Genomic DNA, 23,775 nt, shown 5'->3' on the forward strand with positions numbered 1-23,775 from the left:
CATTCTTTGCCAGAGCAAAGGAGAGGCTGGTGTTTTCACTGCTGGTCATGTCAAACAGTTCACCTCCGCACCGCCGGGGCTCCCCACCCACACGTTAGCAAGCAGGGGAAAAAACCCCAGGGATTTGGCAGAGATTTATTTTTATTCGTTTCCCTCAGTGATTATCAGAGCTGTTTCTGAAGGGTATTTTAACACAGGCAGTTTTGTTCTGCCAGCTGAACCCCAACATGCTGTGTCGGTTGGAGAGATGGGTGACTGGAAAGAAGTTGCAGAGATGATGAAGCAGAGCTGTTCAGCGGTGAGGTTGTAAATATGACACCTTTGCCTGGGTGGAGATAGCTAGAGAAAGGTGAGGAGAAAATTGGAAATTGAACCGGACACCCTGATCTCCTTTTTAAAGAATAAGGTGAATAAATTCTAACTCCACATAACAAGGCCTGACACTCCAGCTCTATCAGAAAACAGAATTCTATGAGTTCCCCACAACAGAAATTGGGCATGGACAATGTGTTCCATACACCACTAAGTTTCAGAAGCACTTCCCAGATTTATAAGGCTTATTTATGAGCCAAAGACCATGAGAACTTCTACAGTTAAGAAATCTAATGCTACTGACTTCATCCTTGGTACAGAATTCCCATCAGCTTCATGGAGTACATTGGCAGACTAAAGGACAATGCTTCAGAAACTGAACAAGGTTAGATAATCAGAGATCTTATGGCAACTGATGACTAGGGCCATGAGTTTGGGTTTTCTTGCCATTGTGAGTCTCCATTACAACCATTAGACAAAGGATAAATGGCTTAATAAAGATGGAACCATGCTTTACTATCTTGTCTTCTCATATCATTTGTGGAGAGTGGCGATACAGTGCATATTGGCACGCACATTCAAATGCTCCAGATGACAATATATAACCCTGTGAGTCCAGCTACTCATGTTTACCTAACAGTGGAATTGGCTGAAAGGGGCAAAGACAATAAATTAATAAAGGAGAACAAACAATTTGGCCTAGCCTAAACCTGATGTTGGCAGAGCAGTGGAATTGCTATTATCCTTCACATGCCATCCTGTCTACAGAAAAGCAATCACATTACTACTGGCCTGGGAATTCCTGGGAGATTTGGGGACATAAAATATAAGCCACCCCCCCAAAAAACCCAATGAAATGCACATTACCAATTGAAGCTTGGAACTCACTTCTGTTAAAATGCGAAATAAAGTTCACGAAAGAAAGAAAATGTCACTGTCTCCAAAGCACAGATATATTTCAGCATCTTTCCTTTTTCTCACATTTTTATTCTCCATTCTCACATAATACCAAAACCAAGTCCACTGAAATTGGGTTTGTTCTGACTCATACAATCCTGTAAGACAGAGAAGCAGAAAGCCTCATGTCTCTCCTTTGAAGCACCTGGTAGATTTGAACCACTGAACTTTCAGTTGGCTGCCAAATCCTTCACGCACTTCACCACTACAGCTCCTCTACTCACATAAGCCCCTATCAAATACATTCTTTTTCTATTTTATTCCTCTAATACCTTTCCTCCCTTCATTCTTTCGTGGCCCTTTGGGGAAAAAATATAAGAATGATTAGAGGCTTCCTGTGAGATAGATATAGCAAGCAGCCCTGGTGGTAGAGTGGTTTTACATTGGGCTGCTAACTACAAGGTAGGCGCTTCAAACCCACCAACCACCCTTTGTGGGAAGATGGTGCTCTCTGTTCCTGTCTGTATGGTCTTGAAAACTCACAGGAGCAGTTGTGCTGTCTGATAGGGTCTCTGTGAGTCAGAATCCACTCAATGGCAGTGAGTTTTGATGAGATACAGTAGGCTTTCTATGAGGTATAAGAGAAGGGTTACTGCCAATGTGGATTGGGCCTTGGGCTGCTAGCCACAAGGCCAGATAGGTGTCCAGAACCTCCCCTCAATTGTCAGGAGAAAGATGGAGCTGCGTGCTTCCATAAAGTTTTAGTCTTGGAAACCCTATATAAGATCACTGTGAGTCAGAAGTCACTTGGTAGCAGGGGGTTGTGTTGTTTGGGATGGAAGGAGGCCTGGTTGGGCTGCTAAAGGGACGTTCAGTAGATGGAGCCCACTAGCTGCTCTGCCAGAGAAAGCTGAGCTCCTCCGCTTCCAGAAAGCTGGAGAGCCGCAGAAGAACCAGGGCAGCATGTCTACTCTGCTCTGTGCAGTCGCTGTGAATCAGAATCGGATTGAGATGAGAGATATTTGTCTCTCAGCAGAAAAGTATCAAAAGTTAACTATAGCCTTTGCAAGTGACTTATTTAAAAAGGAACCGAGTGAACACTAGCATACCACTTATTAGGCTTGTCCCTTTAGTCTTGACCTTTGGGTAAGTCATAGATAAATTCCATCCAAGTTTGGCAGAAGTAAATTGCAAAATTCCCATAATAGCAATCTGGCAGAAAGATCATTTTTATTGATGTCAAACATGATGGCATTTCTTAGCAGTTTGATAACACTGGGATTATTAAGAAAAGTAAATGTTGAATTATGTCACAAGAGTCCCAGCCACAGGGCAAGATCTGTGAGCTGATTTTTTTGGGCGACTGCTTTACAATTTAGATGAAGAGGCTGGTACCTAATTTGTTTCATATTTAGTTGAATTTCATTGGGCTTGACATGTATTTTTGTATTGAAATGTATTCTATTATTTTTCCAATGCATTTTTTTATTGTTTCTCCCCAGGAAGCAAATAGTTTGGATAAAAACACGACCAAAACAGAGAGTGCGTGGCTCTTCAGGATGTGGTATGGGTTTGACCACAAGTATCCTTGGATTACGGTGGTCTCTCAGAGACTGCCCCATGGCAGAGCACAACATTAGGCACTTCATCCCTGAGATGTGCGCTCCTGCCTGGTGACGAACACAGAAAGGTAAAATGAATCCGCGGCCATAATGATGTTTTAAAAAGCGGAAGAAAGAACGGTTTCAAATAATCAAGAAAACCGGACAATCCATACTTCAGTACATACAAGAGCTAAGGTGGAGTATCTCAGCACCAAATGTGTTTGGCCTGTTGACGGCTACGATTAACACCCAGTGATAAAATCACATGGTCCTTGAAGAAGTCACCTGCCCCTCCTTTTGTGCACGCCCTAGGGTGACTTGGCATGGTAGGAGCACAGTCCCTCAGTCAGGCTGACTCGTTCTTTTCCCTCAAGAACCTATCTGTGTATTTTTTATCACTCTGTGGGACCGATGAAGATGGGGCCAAAGAGAGGGGGTCTGATCCATCATATTCTTCAACAGTGGCACTTTCCTTTCCCGGCAGAATGGAGTAAATTTTGTGTTTTGTATTTCCTCAGTGAAAGACACGCTTAACATTCTAGAAATCAGTGTAAACACAGTCACTCAGACACACCTTGCTCCGCCCTGTGACTGGAAGGGTGCGAAGTCAAGCCTGAAGGGATTTCCCATTGTGAACTGCAGTCAGAGTTCCGTCTGTAACCCTTGGCAAAAGGCACCACAGAGCAGCAAATGACTGTGCTAAAATGGAATGCATTGGCATCTTTGTAGCTACCTTTCCACACTCATGAATCTCCCTTCTTCCAGAAAGAAAATGTCAGTCGCATAAGCAAGGATTAGGGCCACAACACATAAGTGGGGAAGGAAGACTTAAACGGAGGGGAGGGGAAGATCCAAAGAGTCGCCAACGAGAGAAGGTAAAAATGGAAAAGGGAGAAGAAGTCAGAGAAACGCAAGGAAATCACAGTAGGAAAGAAAGGAAAACCACTTAGAGAAGTGACTGTGGAGGCAGAGAAATAAACTAAGCCAGGAAGATATGCAGCAAGGTCATCTGAAGATGACAGAGAGAATTAGAAAGGAATTGGGCGAAAGCTGAGCATTCCAAGAAAGCTGAGGGTGATGGTGATATAAGAGGTAAAGGTTTGGGGTTTTGTGTTTTCATAGTTTTGCTACCAGTGGTCAGATTACCTTATACTTCATAGATATTACAAGTCTGGTTCCGGACCAATGTGATGAACCAGATATCAAAGTAAAATCAGTCCAAGAATATTTTTTGTGTCTTACGGAATAAGAAGGTTATGTTTATGCTAGTAAGGGTGCAATAGCATAATGAGAAAATGTTGAGATACTGTGGGACTTACCAAACTTAACAGAGACATGAAGTGAGCACATGCATTGGGAAAATGCACGGGTGTTAGTCACCATGAACCTTGAATTGTTAAACAAACAAAAACAACAACAAAAACCCCTGCAGCTTCTGTGAAGCTCAGTAAAGCAGACTGCAGTGAACTTGATGCTCTTATGTCTTGCCTTACTCGGTCTGGTGCATGTATAGCCAAATGGGTTGCCACCACCTTAAAAGTAATCCATTTGGGCCATTAACAACCTCTTGGAGGTTCTGGCAGAAATCCTGGGGGCACAAACATTAAGCACCTGGCTACTAATCAAAAAGTTGGCAATTCCAGTCTTCCTAGAGGTACATCAGAAGACAGGCCTGGCAACAATCACTGCCATTGAAAACCCAACGTAGCATATTTCTACTCCAAGTGCACAGGATAGCAATGAGTCAGGATCAAACCTGCAGAGACAGGTTTGCTTTTAGAGGTTCTGGTGGCTCATAAACTACTCAGAGACTCCCTGGCTTCTCTAAGAGGCCTTAGAAGCATATGCTGGATTATGCCCCTGAGTTGATTTCTCATCTGGAAACATAATTTGACCCTGCCATTGCTTATACTCACAGGTATCTAATTACCACATTTCTGTGAAAATTACATATATCAATGTGATGAAAGACTAAACCTAAGGCTGCTTGGGTACCATGAAAAGCACAGCAGGAGAACTGTAAACCCAGAAGTGAGAGAAAAGATGTTTTTGTTCAAAATATGTAAGAGCTGTGAGGCAGGCTTTACAGTGAAGAAAAGGAGTGAAGTATAAAAAATAACTCAGAAGCAAGAAAATTAATGTGGGAACCCACACAGTGCTCGCTGAGAACAATAACACTGTAGTCAGTGTGTTCACTGAGAACATTAACACTGCAGTCAGTGTGTCCACTGAGAACAATAACACTACACTCAGTGTGTTCACTGAGAACAATAACACTGCAGTCAGTGTGTCCACTGAGAACAATAACACTACACTCAGTGTGTTCACTGAGAACAATAACACAGCAGTCAGTGTGTTCTCTGAGAACAATAACACTGCAGTCAGTGTGTCCACTGAGAACAATAACACTACACTCAGTGTGTTCACTGAGAACAATAACACTGCAGTCAGTGTGTCCACTGAGAACAATAACACTACACTCAGTGTGTTCACTGTGAACAATAACACTGCAGTCAGTGTGTTCACTGAGAACAATAACACTACACTCAGTGTGTTCACTGAGAACAATAACACTACACTCAGTGTGTTCACTGAGAACAATAACACTACATTCAGTGTGTTCACTGAGAACAATAACACTGCAGTCAGTGTGTTCACTGAGAACAATAACACTACACTCAGTGTGTTCACTGAGAACAATAACACAGCAGTCAGTGTGTTCTCTGAGAACAATAACACTGCAGTCAGTGTGTCCACTGAGAACAATAACACTACACTCAGTGTGTTCACTGTGAACAATAACACTGCAGTCAGTGTGTTCACTGAAAACAATAACACTACACTCAGTGTGTTCACTGAGAACAATAACACAGCAGTCAGTGTGTTCTCTGAGAACAATAACACTGCAGTCAGTGTGTTCACTGAGAACAATAACACAGCAGTCAGTGTGTTCTCTGAGAACAATAACACTGCAGTCAGTGTGTTCACTGAGAACAATAACACTGCAGTCAGTGTGTTCACTGAGAACAATAACACTGCAGTCAGTGTGTTCACTGAGAACAATAACACAGCAGTCAGTGTGTTCTCTGAGAACAATAACACTGCAGTCAGTGTGTTCACTGAGAACAATAACACTGCAGTCAGTGTGTTCACTGAGAACAATAACACTGCAGTCAGTGTGTTCACTGAGAACAATAACACTGCAGTCAGTGTGTTCACTGAGAACAATAACACTGCAGTCAGTGTGTTCACTGAGAACAATAACACTGCAGTCAGTGTGTTCACTGAGAACAATAACACTGCAGTCAGTGTGTTCACTGAGAACAATAACACTACACTCAGTGTGTTCACTGTGAACAATAACACAGCAGTCAGTGTGTTCTCTGAGAACAATAACACTGCAGTCAGTGTGTTCACTGAGAACAATAACACTGCAGTCAGTGTGTTCACTGAGAACAATAACACTGCAGTCAGTGTGTTCACTGAGAACAATAACACTGCAGTCAGTGTGTTCACTGAGAACAATAACACTACACTCAGTGTGTTCACTGAGAACAATAACACAGCAGTCAGTGTGTTCTCTGAGAACAATAACACTGCAGTCAGTGTGTTCACTGAGAACAATAACACTGCAGTCAGTGTGTTCTCTGAGAACAATAACACTGCAGTCAGTGTGTCCACTGAGAACAATAACACTACACTCAGTGTGTTCACTGAGAACAATAACACTACACTCAGTGTGTTCACTGAGAACAATAACACTGCAGTCAGTGTGTTCACTGAGAACAATAACACAGCAGTCAGTGTGTTCTCTGAGAACAATAACACTACACTCAGTGATGTCATAGTTTTGGTCTCACTTTTCCTGGGAGTTTATTTTCACGCAATTATGGACAGGCTAGTAAAAATGAAAGCAGATTTACACCCTCAATGACATCTCTTCTCACGGTCATTTGTTCTTCTGTGCATTCATTTTGGGAAGTACAGTGCTGCCATCACTGGGTAAACAGATGTTCACTTAGACAGCGGGGCTTTTATATCGCAGACAGGCTCTGCTTTTACACTCACAGAGTAGCAAGCCAAGCAGGTTTGACTCTGACCTCTTTATGTACCTATGCTTCATAAATACATTGTCCACTTGGCATTTATGTTCATTTTATTGTCTACCTAGAACCCAGATTATGTGCTCATGAATATTGTAGGCAAGCCATGCCTGCCACTACTAGTGAAGGCATGCTCCCTCCACCATGGATTCAGGCTGCCTGACCTGGGCCAAACATATTGTCTAGGAATGGAATAAATGGATTGTACAGTTTGGAGCTGCTTGAGTTAGATTTTAGTAAAATTTCATCATGCAAATGAGACACTATAAAGATGTGATGGGTAGATTCATTGTGCCAACCTGGCCAGTTGGAGTATGTGGGATTAATCAGGTTGCAGCTTGATTGGAGGGCAAAGAGATAAATGGCTTGGCAAGGCCCACCCCTGGCTCTCTTGCTCTCTAGTGATTGGAACAGAGTGCAGCTGCTTTAGCTAGTTCTCTGTCACAACTTGTGAGCCCCACTACCTCTGGGATAAGCCAACCCATGAATCGTGTCACTAGAGCTTGAGGTTTCTTTGAGACCTACTTTGCCACGCTGCTGGTGTGTACATTGCTTGAGCTTGAGGCTGGTGGATCCTGTCGTCTTGCATTTCTTGAGTTCAATATCCCATCCAGGCCTGCTTCGCAAAGCTCCTGAGCTTCTGACTTGGTAACTCACCCTGCTGTTTGCTGCCTATGGGTGGACCCTGGTTGCATTGCCCAAGGGAAGACTCAGCTGTCTGCTTCCTTGACCTTGGACCTGTACTCATGAATTGAAGGACTTCCAGTATATTAAGTGTTCCACTGTATGGCTGTGTGGACTACTTTAATTATCTATTGTATTCCTTCATACTGTATAAATCTGTTTATCTATCTATCTAATCATAAGTGTCCTGGTTTTGTTTCTCTAGAGAACCATGCCTAACACAAAAGAATAACTGAAAAAAAGATAACTATAGTAAATCACCTCTTGTATGTATAAATTGGGATTCTATAAAGAAAAAAGATAGATATACGCACATATACTTAAACAAGTGTCATTATACTCACAGGTGTGTGTGCATGCTTCAAAAAGTGCATGGAAAAATTCCATTTTATTTTTCCACAAACTTTTTGAAGCCCATACTTTGTATATATTATATACATTATATAGTGGTGTTTGTGTATGTAGTAGGAAATGTATTTTGTTTTAAGGAATTGCATGTTTGGTTGGGGCTGTTCAATTTGAAATTGGTAGGATAGATGGCAGACTGAGCACTCCCAGACAGCAGTTGATGTTTCTTTCTTAAGGAAGGATTTCTTCTTCCTTAGCGAAACCTCAACTTGTCACTTAAGGGACTTCAACAGATTAAATGATTGTATAAGGTCTACCTACTTTGCTAAGAACAGTCTCCTTTACTTAGGTCAACTAACTCTTGGTGCTAACCATGTTTCCAAAATATCTTCACAGCAACACCCAAATTAATGTTGGTTTGAATAAAAGGCAAAATAACCTAGTTAAATTGACACATAAAACACCCAATCCACATTCAATTATGCCCAATAGTCCAATCCAAGACTAGAGCCCAAACCCAAATCAAACCAACTGCCATCGAGTCTGTTCAGAGTCCTAGTGACCTGTACGGAGTGTCTAAGAGCGCAACTCTTCATAAGGGCAGACAGCCTCATGTTCTCTTTCAGAACAGGCGCTTAGAGAAAGACCTCAAGTTCTCAGGCACAAACAGTCAAGTGCTCAACTACTAACTGAAAGATGGATGCCACCGAAGGAAGAACTAAAGATCTGTTCTTGAGGGTCTTAGGAGAACCCCTTGAAGCAGTCCCACTCACAACATATTGAGTCAGCATGGGTCAAAATCAACAACTGTTTTTCATTTGTTTGTTTTTATCCATAAAATACACCTAATTTGCTCACACGACTGTTGTTGTTTTTCTATTTTTATAACATAAGTAATTTACATGCATATGTGTTCTATAAAGTGTCCCAGGAAATATAGGAGAATGAAAATAATTTTAAAATTAAAATAAATAAGTAAACAATGACCAAGAATGGTGTCAGATATTCTCTTAATTATTATTTTGTTTCATCTCCACCACTCCCTAGAAGGTTGGGAGGATCTGACTTCAGAGTACTGCACAACACAAATGGACTGATAAGTGGCTCATATCTATTGAAAAAAAAACTGGGTTCCCCAGTACAATAATGTTAGAAAACAATGGCATTGGCCTAGATAAGTATTTAAGGTTTGACTATGATTCAATGCATGCAGTAGTCCTGAATTATGCAATCCTGAGAATTATGCAAATACTGACTTAGCAATACTCAGTGTTCCTGAGCACTGATGCTGTACCACTGCACATACTATTTCATTTAATTCTTATAATCACTTCGTTGTATGGATGAAATTGAGTCTTAGAAGATGCAAATAACTTTCTGAAGATCTCATAGCTCATAAATGTCAGTTCTATGAATCAAGACTAAATCTACCTCACTCTAAATTCCATAAATCTACTTAAGGAAGTTTAATGTTTACAACTATGTCCCTGATATTACTTATCCTATATATAAAATCCTATGTCAGTATATTCACAAAGCCATGTTTAGGGCAATGAATAATTGTGACTTCTTACATTGTGGGGTACAGAGCTCACATGTCCTCAAGCATCTGTGGAAGATATATGAGGTAATAGCAATGTTAGGGCCTAATGAGTCCCCAGTTTCCTGAGTCAGATAGTCACCTTTTCAGGGACAGAAATTTCATTGTGCTAAACAGTCAAGAATAGTTCTGTGTCATAGGGATGGACTCACTCTAGTGAAACTCAAGGAGATATAAGTACAAAACAGAGAAAATCTCTAAATGATTATATTTCCAAAGGGGAATATCCTTTCCTATTGATGAGAAGGTTCAAGTTATGATCTGCTCTCTGGTGGTGTAGCGGTTACACATTGGGCTGTTAACCACAAGGTCAACCATTCAAAACTACTAGCCGTTCCATGGGAGAAAGATAAAGCTTTCTACTCCCCCAAATAATTGCATCCTTGGAAACCCCCAGGAGCAGTTCTCTATGATCACTATGAGTCAGCATTAACTCAGTGGCAACAAGTGAGTATACATCTGTCTTCTTCTCCTACCATCCTCTGCTTTGCTCACTCTGGCTCACCTAACTTTGCTCACATATGCTAAGCACATTCCTACTTCTGGGTCTTTCTGCGGGTTGTTCTCTCTGCCTGGCTGCTCTCCTTTAGATATCCACATGCTTCCATCCTTTATCTCTCTCATTCAATGCCTCAGTGAGACCTTCCTGGCTCCATATTTAAATGACCAGTCTGTACACAAGCATTCCCTCAATCCTTCACAGCTTTATTTTGCCATGACACTTCTCACCATATCACACAGCACACACTTTGCTTATTTGTCAATTAGCAGTCTCTTTCAACCAGGACATATGTGCTTTCTAGGGAAGGGGTTTAGGTTTGTTTTCATTTGCTCATATGTTCTCAGGTACAGAAAAGTGCTGAAACATCATGGCTTCTAAGTATTTGTTGAATGAATGAATGGATAAATGAATAAATGAAGCAAGCAAGCATCAATCAAGGTATTATTATAGTAGGAATATCAAATCAAGTATTAGAAGACTGCTAAGTGACTCTGAAAGCAGAGCAAACCAGAGCAGGTAATTCTGAGAGTTTTTTACCCAGGCTGCCTTAGGGCACACCCCTTGCAGATACCTCTCCTCCAGATTCAGCATCTCGCTCCCTAAACCAGCTGTTCTCAACCTGTGGGTCGCGACCCATTTGGGGGTCGAATGACATATGTTTTCCTCTCTCGTCTCCAGGCAGGTCTACCCACATGCACACATGCCCACATACGAGTACCCAGCATGAAAACTGTTACACATGCTACACCATGCTTCAAGACAAATTTTCATTTATTTGTAATTAGAAATAAACATTTCACAATACATAATTACATATTGCTTTTGTGATTAATTATGCTTTCATTATGTTCCATTTGTAACAATGAAAATACATCCTTCATATCAGATGTTTACATTATGGTTCATAACAATAGCAAAATTACAGTTATGAAGTAGCAATGAAAATAATTTTATGGTTGGGGTTCACCACAACATGAGGAACTGTATTAAAGGGTTGCGGCATTAGGAAGGTTGAGAACTACTTCCCTAGACAATGACAACCACTCAAGGCAGACTTGGGTCTTGGCTGCCTAAGCTGACTGTCCTCCCAGGACTGATTGCCTCCCCTTTTTTAATAGGATGACTGATGAGGTACATTCAAACCTGAATACCTGAGTACTTAGAAACCATTCTTTCTCTGGGAGACTTGGAATGATCTTATCTCACTGATCATGTGTTGACTTAATACTAATAGAATCACAATTGGAGAGCCACCTGTCACCTTCACTGATAATCTCATAATGAGAAAGTTAGAAGCAGAAATGGATACCTGCGTATTCCATTTTCAGAAGTCCAATCAGCAAATAATTCAGGACCACCTTGTTACCTCTGACTTGGGAATCTTATGTTGGTTCATTCATTGGTGACTAATGATCCTGCTAGACTGTCTGCTTCCAGAGGTTCCCTCCATTCTGTTATTTATTACCTCTCTCTGTGAGCATGTGTCTACAATAATGCTATGAATGTGAACGACACCAGATGTAAATTACCTTTCCAAAATGAAGAAAAGGGCAGCCTAAGAACATTTTTTAGTACTCCGTGAACACCAACATGGACTAAAAATAAGGTGATATCATGTGGTTAGCACTGTTTTCTAAAAGTGCAGAGAAATCTCAACGATAACAAAGGACTAGCAAGTCAACACAGTAACAAAATTGCATAAAGCCACGTGGAAGGGGACTTCCTTCCCATCCCTGGTTTGGATGAAGGGTACACTGCAGTCCCTGTAAGATCAACAAGGTGAAAGGCCCAAGGAAGTATGTGCTTTCTTGGGATGGTGCAACTTCGGCCTTTTCCCTGCTGAAGAGGCTGGCAAGGGAGTGACCGGTACCAGAGCCCTTCCCATGCCACAGTGATTACCGGAGAAGTAAGTACAATCATCAGGGTCGTTCAAAATGATACTCAGAACCACAGATTTAAAGGTAATGGGATTTTAGTCTAAAACCAAGCAAGAAAACAGACAAAAGTGAAGGAAGGCAGGGAAGCGGGAAGGGAGGAAAGGAGAGAGGGGAGGGAGAGAGAGAGTACAGCTCTTCCTCTCTTAAAACTTGACAGAATTCATTGTTGCCCACAGTCACATTTAGTTTACATCATAGGTATGAATGCTGTGAGCAGCAATTTCCATTTTAAATGGCGATCACTGCATTGCCGTTTTCTCTATTCTAACAAGCGGTAGCATCTGTGCATTATTTATTGAGGTGGCCTTGTGAATGACTTGCGCTTGCTTCACGAGAAACTCTCAGAGTATCAAGGTACGTTGGCTCTGTGATCCCTGGTTTATAAATGAGGGAACTGAGCCCAGAGGAGAAGAGAGGTATATCCAAGGTCACCCATAGACTTGAAGCCAGCATTCCTAATCAACAGAGGAGTGCGCTGTATCCACGAGAGGATGCAAAGCTCTCCGGGAAGGAGGTCCATTCACAGAGCTCCGGCAGCATTAAGATGTGTGTGATGCTATTGTTGTGAGTTTGCCTGACGCACAATGTGCAGCTTTAATCTGATAGCTTCTTTGATAGTTCATCCAAAGTTTCTCAATCACGATGTGGAGTGGATTTTACTTCCAGTAGACAGTAGGGAGGATAACAGAGAGCGTAAGATACTCTGTTGGTCTGAGTAGACTGGAGAAACAAATCCACAGAAACTCCTATGTATATAAGAGTTTTATATAACAGGTAAATGTACGTTAAGAAAGCATCCCAACCTAGTCCAGTCCAAGCCCATAAGTCTGACAATAGCCCATATGTCCAACACCCATCTACAAAGTCCTCCTCAAACTTGCAAAATAAACGCCATAATGCCAAATGCAGGAGGAAAGCCAAATCAGTGAACATGTAGCCATCTCAGTGCTGAGAGGGGTCTCCACACGGCTGCTCTAGCACCCAGGGCTGCATCAGGGTAGGTCCATGTGGCTTCTCAGGGATGTCTCACAGGAAGTGAGCCTTGCCAGCTGAGGCAAAGAACTAGCTAAGGCAGCCGCACAGTGGTCTGACCATCAGAGAACAAAGGACCTGAGAATTCGAAAGGGGAGGCTCACAGAGCCATTTATCTCTCCACTCTTCAATTAATCCCACATGTGTTTATTGGCCAGGTTGGCACAATAAACCTTCACTATCACAGATAACCTTTTTATTTAATGGCACTTTCTTTAGTACCTTCTATGTGCTAAGCCATGTAATAGGCACTTCAGTCCAAAAGCAAACAGCATGGACATAGTAGGCCCTTGTTCCCATGACTTTTTGGTGGGAACCAATGCTGGGGAATTGGAGCGTCCTTAAAAATGTGGGTTGCCCTTTGTTCAGGTCATAACTTGAATCTTAGAGCAATGATAGCTATTATGTTCTGCTTTGGCTGAATACATTAGGAATATTGTCTAGTTATTAAAACAGCTTCCTGCTTGCTTTGAGATCATCTTAAACAGTAAACCAAAACTGTCCCCTGAAGTCATCTTAAAACCAAACAAAAGCTTCACTAGTAAAAACAAAGCAAACGTTCGCCTTGAGCACTGTGCCTTTTGAAGAGCTCTCTATAAAGGATCAAATTGAAAACAGCAACCCAAAAGATGAGCAAAGGACCATGGGGCCAGGGAGTGTAGGTTAATGGGGGAGGAACAACTCCGAAAATGAGGACAGTGTACAATGGAAAGAATGCAGTCAAAGCCATTGAATTATACATGCACACGCTGTTGAGTTGATGCATATTTTGCTTTGTAATCGCAACAACACTACAAAAGTAAGATTCAGGAGAAACACTAACCAACTTGGTAATGGAAAATCATTCACTTCTCTCTCAGAGTCAAAATATATGTAAAATCAACAGTCCAATTTTCTGAAGACAATAGCCTCCTATAAAAGCAACATCCCATAAATGGTTCTGGAGACTTGGCACGTTATTGCAAGTAAGACTGTATGATTTGTTGCCCAAATGTGATATATCCCCTGCTAGTAATGTAAAAAAACCCCAAAAACTATAGGTCTCAAGGCGATCATTTGGTTTATCCAAAATGATATTAGGATTCTACATGAGTTTTGGTACCTTGATTTGTTGTCCTTCCTCCTTGGCAAATGATTTAATAATATTTCTTTTTTTAATTTAATAATATTTCTATTAGATGAGATTGTGCTAGTATTTTCTTAACTTCAATCAGATGATATTAAAATCTGTATTTCCATAAACAAGAAATCAGGTGACTCACCCATTTGTAATATGAAGTTATAAAAAATTCCTTTAAATCAAATGAAAAAACTAAATATATACACACAAGTACATAGTATGTGTTTTCTCAGCACAAAGCACTTTATCATACTCTCATTCATTCATTCATCACATGCTAAGTATGAGAATACCATATATAGTAGGCAGTGTTATGGGCATCAGGAATACCACATAACAAATTTTCATAGAAGTTACATCACAATATGGCTCCTTTTAAAATTTCTTGTTTAAAGTGTCTTCTCAGGAACGTGTTTGTGACATAAGCAAAGACACACTTAGACATTTCACTATTTGGTTATATCAAAAAAGGGAAAGTATGAATCATGACCAGGATTTATTAATTTGCTACTGCAACTTCATCCACTTACTAGCTATATAATTTTTGGAAAATTATTTAACCTCTCTCTGCCTGAGAACCTCACCTGCAAAATGGGCTCAATAGACTTGTTTTGAGGATGAAATAAATTAATATAAGGCATGTAAAACCGTGTGGAGACATTGGTGGTTCAGAATTCTTGCCTTCTATGCTGGAAATCCAGGTTTTGTTTGTTTGTTTTTAATCATTGTATTGAGGGATCTTACAGCTCTTATAACAATCCACACATCAATTATATCAATCACATTTGTGCATATGCTGCCATCATCATTTTCAAAGCATTTCTTTCTACTTGAGCCCTTGGTATCAGCTCCTTTCTTCCCTCCCTCCCCATCCCTCCTACACTCCAACTCTCATGACCCCGGGGTAAATGATAAATTATTATTACTTTAATATCTTACATCATCCACTGTCTGCCTTCACCCTGCTGTTCATCTCCCTTGGGGCTGGGGTCGGGGGAGTTATACATTGATCATTATGTAGTTACATAATGATCAATGTATAATGTATACCTTTCTGCGCCTTCTCCTCCCACCTTCCTCTTACCCTCATGGTATCACTACTCCCAGTACTGATGCTGAGGGGGTTATCTATCCTGGATTCCATGTGTGAACATAAAGTTCTTATCTGTCCCAATGTACATGCTCCAGTCTAGCCGGATTTGTAAGGTAGAGCTGAGTCATGACGGTAGCGGGGAAGAAACATTAAAGAACTAGAGGACTGCTGTATGTTTCCTGGTGCTAGACTGCACCCTGGCTGACTCAGTCCTTCCTTGTGACCCATTTGTGACCGACCTTCCTCATCCACATTGAAAAGATTGTTAGTTTGGAATCTTCTGATGCCTGATACCTGATACCATCAACACCTCATGATAACACAGGGAGTGTGCTTCTTATACCTGGGCTTTGTTGCTTCCCCGCTTGTTTAACTTCAAGCCTTTAAGACCCCAGACACTTTTTTCTTCAAATAGTAGTCAGGTATCATCAGCTTCCTTTACCACTTTTGCTTATGCACCCATTTTGTCTTCAGCGATCGTTTCAGGCAGGTGATCATCACAGAATGCCATGTTATTAGAACAGAGTTCTTGCAGTGAGGGAGGGCTTGAGTAGAGGTCCAGTGTCCATCTGTTACCTTAATAATTAACACATAGTCCTATGTTTCTATAGATGGTATATACTACCATATTTACATATATACATGCCTATATTTATACCTCTGTAAATGTCTTTTGCCTCCTAATTTTTTCCTCTATTTCCTTTTACTTTCCACTTATCCTACTGTCATGTTCAACCTTCATTCAGCTCTCCATAGTTCCTCTTCGCTCCATTGCACTTGATCAAACCCCACCAGGCATTTTATGCCCTCCTCACCATCGATTTTCTATCTTTTGTGCAGTCTCATTGTTTTTTCCTTGGGATTTTTTTATCTTGCCTCTCTTATATAGACAGACATAGAAAGAGAGAGAGAAAGAGAGAGAGAGAGAGAGAGAGAGAGAGAGAGAGAGAGAGAGAGAGAGAAGAAGAAAAGGGGGAAAATAGTTCCAGGCCTGCCTACTGACCCTTATGAATGTTTTCCTAATGGGTCTGATTAGGTGCCAAGTTCTGTCCCCCGAGTCAGAAGTCTATTTTCGGGAATTCCTCAGGAACTTCATTGCTTTGCTGCACTCCCTTCTTATTTCTCCCTGGTTTGGGGCAAGGAGGGGGGGTCAGACCAGACACTATTCCCGCACAGTATCTCCAGTGCTGCCCCCCATAGCACTGTGGGTCCATGAGGGGATGTCATGTTTTGTGATGGGGCTGGCCCTACAGTCCTCTCTGTGTATTGGCTGCTCTGAATAGGAATGTCATCCTCTCCTGGAGGCTTTGTGGGCCAGGATGCGGTCCATCGCCCACCCCCCACCCCCTACCCAGCGCTTCCCCACTCCCACACACAGCTCTTCAGAGCTGTCCTCTGTAGTGTATTCTTCTGGCTAGAGGGCCAACGTCGCTGGGATTGGGGCTGGCCCTCCAGACCTGTCTGTTAGTTCGCTGTTTCATGCCCATGTATTGCCCTCAAGGCTTGATGCACCAAGTTGAGGGCTGGTCCCTATCTTGCTTTCCTGTGGAGACATAAATAACACCCGCCTCGTGGGTGAGTTAGTGCCTGTTCCCCCACGATCCCTGTCCTCTTTTTTAGTTTTGTTTTTTTCTTCTGGCATCCTTTTTTGTTGGCTGACATATGCATCCCTGGGTTGGGTCTGACCCCTGCCGGAATGCCTGGACCTCACCCTGGGAATGTTTGCATTTAGTGGCTTTCCCCCTATGCCCTTTGCACTTTTTAAGCTTACCTCAGGGGACTCATGCTGTACTTGTCCTTTTGTGCTTGGCTGACTTCGCTTAGCATAATTTCCTCCAAGTCTTCCCATGGGATGATATGCTTCATGCGTTCATCACTGCTTTGTGTGTATGTACTAGAGCTTCTTAAACTATTCATCTGTTGATAGAAATTAAGTTGTTTCCAATTCTTTGTGATTGTGAACTGAACATTGGAGCACAGATGACTGCCCGTGGTCTATTTCTTACCTCTTCTACGTATATGCCCAGTAGGAGGATTGCTGGGTCATACAGTAGCTTGATTTCCATTTGTTTTGGGTATTGCCAAATCGGTTTCCATTACAGCTGCACAAGCTGACAAGTCCATCAGCAGTGGACGAGAGTTCCCATCGCACTCACACACCCCTCCAACACTGTTTGCTTTCTGATTGTGGTGATCGGGAACATCTTTATGATTAGGAAAATGATTGGCCATTCAGATTTCTGCCTTTTTGAAACTTCTGTTCGGGTCTTTTGCCCACCTCCTTAATGGGCTAATAGTTTTGTTTTCTTTTCATTGAAAGCTAGCAGAGTATTGTTGATGTTTAGTAATAAGGCCTTTGTCTGATGTGTCATTGCTAGAGATGTTTCCCCAGTCTGTGGGCTCTCTTATTACTCTCTTGGCAGACTTTCATTGTACACAGGTGTTTTATCTTCATTATACCACTCTTGTCAATTTGTGACTCCTGTGTGTTCTATCTTATTTCCAATAGCTATCCATTCCCTGTGCCAGATTTCTTAGGTTTGTCCCAATTCCCTCATTAATGGCCTTAATAGTTTGCCATTTTACCTTACGGTCTGTGATCCACCTTGAGTTCATTCATGGGAATGGGTGGGGTGAGGTAAGGATCTTCCTTCATCTTTCCCAGCACCACTTGCTGAAGAGGGCATGCCCTTTCCATTGGATATTTTGGGGAGCCTTATCAAAGATCAGTTATCTATATGCTAATTATTTCTTTTCTAGGTTTTAAGTTCTTTTTCATTGGTCTAAGTATCTGCAACTATACTAGTACCATGCTTTGACCACTGTGGCTGTATAATATGTGCTAAAACCAGGTAAAGCGAGCCCCTTGGCTTTGTCCTTCTTGAGGAGTTATCTGCTAATTCTGGGCTTCTTCCCTCTCCATATGAAGTTAATAGTCAGTTTTTCCAATTCTTTGAAAAAGATGTTGGTGTTTGGATCGATATAACAGTAAACTTATGTATGCCTTCGGTAGAACTGGCATCTTTACTATCTTAAATCTTCTGATGTACGATCATGGGATATCCTTCCATTTGTAGAGGTCACTCTTGGCTTCTTGTAATAGCATTTTGTAGTTTTCCTCATACAAATCTTTTGGTATTTTGGTTAGGCATTTCAATTTGTGATTGGCTATAGTGAAGGGCACTGCCTTTTGAACTCCTCTTCTGTGGTCTTATTTCATGAAGATAACACTGATAGACTTTGGTTTGTTCACCTGTAAACTGCCACTCTGCCATGTTTCTCTATCACTTCTAGAACTCCTATTGTGGAGCTTTTGGAGTTTTTCATATATATTTTTTCTGCATTTATTGATATTATCAAGTGGTGCTTATCCTTTTTCTTGTCAATATGATGAATAATGCTGATTGAATTTCAGATATTGAACTATCCTTGCATCCCTGGAATGAATCACACTTGGTCATGTTGAATTTTTCATTTTATATACTTTTGTATTCTATTGGCCAGTATTTTGTTAAGGATGTTTACATTGATGTTCATTAGAGATATCAGTCTGGAGTTTTCAATTCTGGTAGTATCCTTGCCCATTTTAGGTATCAGTGCTATACTAGCTTTATAGAAAAAGGTTTGGAGTTTGCCAGTTTTTTTCTATACTCTGGAAAAGTTTGTGTAGGATTGGTGTCAGTTCTTCCCTGAATGTTTAGTAGAATACTCCTGTGAAGCCATCTGGCCCGGAGATATTTTTTTTAGTTGGTATTCTTTTGATAATCTTGTCTATATTATCTATTGCTATGAGTCTGTTGAGGTTCTTGACATCCATCGGGAATAGTCTAGGGAGGGTTTTGTTTTTCCAAATTGTTGAATTCATTGGAGTATAGGCCTTCATAGTACTGTGTAATTAGATCTTTAATTTCATTAGGGTCCATTGTAATGTCCCGTTTCATCCCTCATCCTGGCTATTGATATTCGTTCCCTCCTTTCTTTGGTTTGGTTTGCCAGTGGTCTAGCAATTCTGTTAATTCTATCAAAGACCCAGCTTTTCACTGCATGGATTTTTTCCATTGTTTCTTATTCGCCTTCTCATTTATCTCAGCCCTGATTTTTATTATTTCTTTTCTTTTGCTATTAGTGGGATTTTCCTCTTGACTATGCTTTCAATGTTGGAGGTTTTGTGCCAGCATATCAAACCTAAGTCTCTCTTCCTTTTCCCTGTGTGTATTCATTGCTATCAAACTTCTGATAAGTGATTTTCTGTGTCCCAAAGGATTTTGGTACATTATGTTGTCATTCTTGTTGGTTTCTAAAAACTTCCTAATTTTGTCTTTGATCTAGGCCAATACCCACTCCTTTTACAGTAGAGAGTTATTCGTCCTCCAATTGTTTGCCTTGCATTTATAATCATTCTTTTGTTGATTTCCAGCCTTATAGCATAGTATTCCAAGAGGGACGTCTGAGTGACCTTTTTGTGCTTGAATTTTACACGGGCTCAACTTTTGTCCCAGCATATGGTCTATCTTTGAGTGTGTGCCATGTGAGCTTGAAAAGAATGTGATTTTTTTTTTGCATTGGGGCAGAGAGCTCTGAAAATGTCTATCAGGTCAAATTGCCTAATGATAGAATTTAGCTCTGTGGCTTCCTTGTTAAGTTTCTTTTCCTGTGATTAATCGTTTTTGAAGAGTGGAGTATTAAAGTGACCTAATACAATTGGTGTGCCTGTGATTTCTTTTTTCATCTTTTGGAGCATTTGAATGATGAATTTCATGGGTCTCTCATTGGGCATGTAGATATTTATTATGCTCACTGCTTCTTGGTCTTCTGATTTCTTGAACATTACATAGTGCCACTCCATATCTCTTGTTATGTCTTGCATCCTTGCGATTAATTTTGTCAGAGATTAGGATTGCAACCCTGCCTTTTTTGATTTGTCATTTGCTTGGTATATTTTTTCTCCAGCCTTTGATTCTCAGCCCATTTCATGTTTGCAAACTTGAAATGTGTCCTTTTAGTCAGCAGATGGCTGGGTTGTGTTTTTTTTAAGTCAAACGAATAGTCTCTCTGTCTTTTAATGGGTGAATTCATTCCATTGATATTCAGAGTTATTACATCCATCTGTGCACTCTCTGATGCCATCACATACTTTTTGTGTTGGATATTTTCCTGCCTCCCTTCTTATCAGCGTGGTGTGGGGGGGGTATGTGTAAGGAGGAATATTCTTGGCTTCTTTTCACAATTGAGCCAATGTTATCTTGGGGGCTGTGGTGGAGTTGCTCTGTGTGGTAGTCTCCTATTTGTGCTTGGTGGGTGTTATTCTTCTGACCACACCTGGCTGGCAAGAATTTTTTTGTATAGCTAGGTTTATTTTAATGTATTCTTCGACTTTTCCCTTATCTTGGAAGACTCTTACTTCTCTGTCTTGAAGATAATTTGGTTAGGTAGAGGATTTTTGGGTTTTCGTTGTTTTCTTTCAACTTTCAGAAGATGTTACTCCATTCTCTTTTTCATGATGTCTGCTAGTAGATCTAAGCACGTTCTTATTTGGGTACCTTTATAGGAGACTTCCGCTCCCCCTTAGCTGCTCTTATGATTTTTTTCTTTATCCTCAAAGCTGAATAGTTTAACTGTTTTATGCCTTGGTGAATTCTTCCCGGGATTCAATCTAGCTGGTGTCCTCTGAGCTTTCTGAATGGTTGCCCAATTCTCATTTATTAAGCTGGGGAGGTTTTCCTCATGAAATTCCCTCGCTATTTTTGACCTTGTTGACTTCGTTGTGTCTTATTCGGGTAATCCATTTATTCTAATGTTGCTCCTCTTCATAGCATCAGACATTGTTCTGAGTTTTTTCCCCAACCTCTCTGATTATCTTGTTTGACTGTCTTTTTGATTTGTTGAAATCTGCCTGGCTGTCCTCGAATTCACCGGTACAGTCTCTGCTTCATCTAGTCTGTTGGTGAACTCTGTTAACTTGTTATTTGCTTTTGTTATCTCATCCCTTAACTCTTGTACTACCCATTAGTGTGTGGTCTTTGTCTCTATCCTTTCATCCTTTTTCTGTATTGCTTCCCTCATATTCTGTAAGACTTTAAGGAATATTCTGAAGATCTCTTTCTGTGATAGATCAACTTCTGCTTCTTCTATGCATGTCACTAGGTTCAGGACTTCCTCCAATTTTGAATTTTGTTTCTCCTGTTTTTTCATTGAGGATATTGTGACTGGTTGCTGTCTCTGTGTCATTTTGGAGGAGCTTGGCACCATTTTCTGGGGAATCAAAGAGCCCTAGGCTCTCGCTTTGGGAGGTTTGTAGGAATGCTTCTCCAGGCTGCCTGTAACCAACTAACTAAGGGGTCAGGCTACAGCTTTGTCCCACTGTGGTTTCCCTTTCACCCTAGATTTTCAGGATTCTGTTCTTTGGAGGTTGGGCTACATGGCCCTTTCAGGCATCAAGCACTACCATCAGCCTCTGGAGTGATTTGGCCATGGCATAAAGTATGGCCTTCAAACACAGCTTGGGCTTTCATAGGAGTCTGACTGCACCTGTGGGAGCGATGTACAGATCGCTGATGGACTCCAACTGAGACGGTGATGGCTACAAAGATGAGTGTGGATCCAGGTGAAGGAGTGGAAGATATGAGGAGGGTGGTGGCACTGGGGAGTCTTTCCGCTGTTCGAGGTACCACATGTGGGTGGCTGGGCACTGCATCATCAGCTCTGTATGCAGATGACAGGAGAATGCTGGCTGATCATAGCAGGGGAAGCCATGCACTTACATGGGGAGTATCCTGGGTGCAAAAGGTGGAAGCCATGCTTAGAAGGCAGAAGAATTTTGGGTGCAGCAGAGGTAGCTGCCAGCAGGCATAGAGGTGGTCCCGGGCAAGTCAGGGAAAGCTGCATGTGGACGGTGGTGGTTTGGGGTTCAAATCACAGCTGAAAGAGCCTCTGCCAAGTGGCTGGCGAGCTAGGGGTGCATCAGCTGGGGTGCAGGTTGAAGACTGAGGGCTGGTAGCTGTGCTAGGATCCACAACCATGCAGGTGGTGTGGCCTGGGACAGCCCTTGCACCAGGTTACAGGTCCCTGGGACTCTGTAGTGGGTGCATAAGAGGGGGTGAAAGATGGGTCCTAATTTGGGGAAGTGCTCTAGGCTGTCATGGAAATTAACCAACAGCTGCAGGTCCCCCACTGGGCCTCGTGATCTCCGTACTCACTGATCTTCATGGAACTCCCAGCACGGGCTGCCTACATGGGTATCCATCTTGCCATAAGAGAGATCCAGGTTTGAGTCTCAATCAAGGCACCCCATACCCAGCCACCATGCCACCACTCATGTGTTTGTAGTGATTTGCACAACGGAGAACATGTTTCAACAGATGGACTAAGGTGATTTCAGACTAAAATGGACTGACCAGAGAGACATGGAAACCTACTTCCAAAAATCAGTCAATGAAAGCCCTGTGGATCACAACTTTCCAATGTTTAATCATCTGGGGTGGGCGAGGCTTTGTTTTGTTGGGCATATAATTATCATGAGACAGGGGCCAATTCAAAGACAAATAACAACAACAAAACTTAGAATCATGCTCACTCAGTGTCAGTTCTATTGTTATTTGTATCCACTGATATCTGGGTATCTGAAGGTGCTATATAATACAGTTACTATTCATTGTCATTTATTAATTGTGTGACCAAGATTTTCCTTGTTTTATCTGCTTATAATGAATTTTAGTTGTAACAACTGTAAAAAGGAGTTTCAGAATGTTTGGGGAGGAAATTCCACTATCTTTTAATTCCATTCTTCCCTGAACTTTGTGAAGCCCTCCCTTATTTTAGCGCTATGAGAAAGGGTTGGATCTCAATAAACAAAGTTTCCTTTAGGCTATGAATCAGACATAATTCTTATTTGCTCTTGAGTAAATAGATACAGGTAGAAGATAGACAGTTTTTTGTGTGCAATTGTTTCATTTATGATTTTTCTAAGGTGTAGTCCATCGTCCGTGGTTATTTTTCTGAAAATTACTTCACAGGTAGCAATTTTGACTTTCTAGAGAAGTATTGAATTTTTTTCTGTGCTATAATGAAAGCAATATAATCCTTTGATGATAATTATTCCTCTTTTGCCTTTCTTTGATAAAGGAAATCTTTCTATCGCACCTTTCATGTGAAGCTGTGGTGCTTTGTCATTAGCAGTGAGATGCTACATTTGAAGATTTCTCAGTTGGTATTTGAATCATTTGATTTTTTTCTTAAGGAGAAGAAAAAGATGCTAAGATTTACAAAAATATATGTATTATGTTACCGTTATCCATCTTGAATTTCATTTTAATATATTTTACTCATGGGAAAAACAATATTTGGTCATTGCCTCTCAACAGTAGGAGCCAAGTATTTACAAGCTGCCAAAAGATTTATGATCTACCAGAACACACTGTCGTTATGGGCTTTGGTTCCTGTATTCACATGTTACCACCTGACACAGTGAGGCAGAGACTTAGGTCTGTCTTGTCACGGAAGTTATTCACCACATGTCTGCATGTGAAACTGTGTTAGACACCACA

General features: G+C 41.3%; 1 protein-coding gene across 1 annotated transcript in view; it reads left to right on the plus strand.

Moving 5' to 3' along the window:
• Positions 1-23,775, plus strand: part of SLC9A9 (solute carrier family 9 member A9) — an 826,675-nt gene that overhangs the window by 672,052 nt on the left and 130,848 nt on the right. The window contains exon 14 of the mRNA XM_075546794.1: positions 2,708-2,791. Within this exon, the coding sequence (XP_075402909.1) occupies positions 2,708-2,791 (84 nt within the window). The remainder of the gene's footprint in view (positions 1-2,707; positions 2,792-23,775) is intronic.

This window comes from Tenrec ecaudatus, chromosome 4, assembly GCF_050624435.1.
Source record: "Tenrec ecaudatus isolate mTenEca1 chromosome 4, mTenEca1.hap1, whole genome shotgun sequence".
Lineage (NCBI taxonomy): Eukaryota > Metazoa > Chordata > Mammalia > Afrosoricida > Tenrecidae > Tenrec > Tenrec ecaudatus.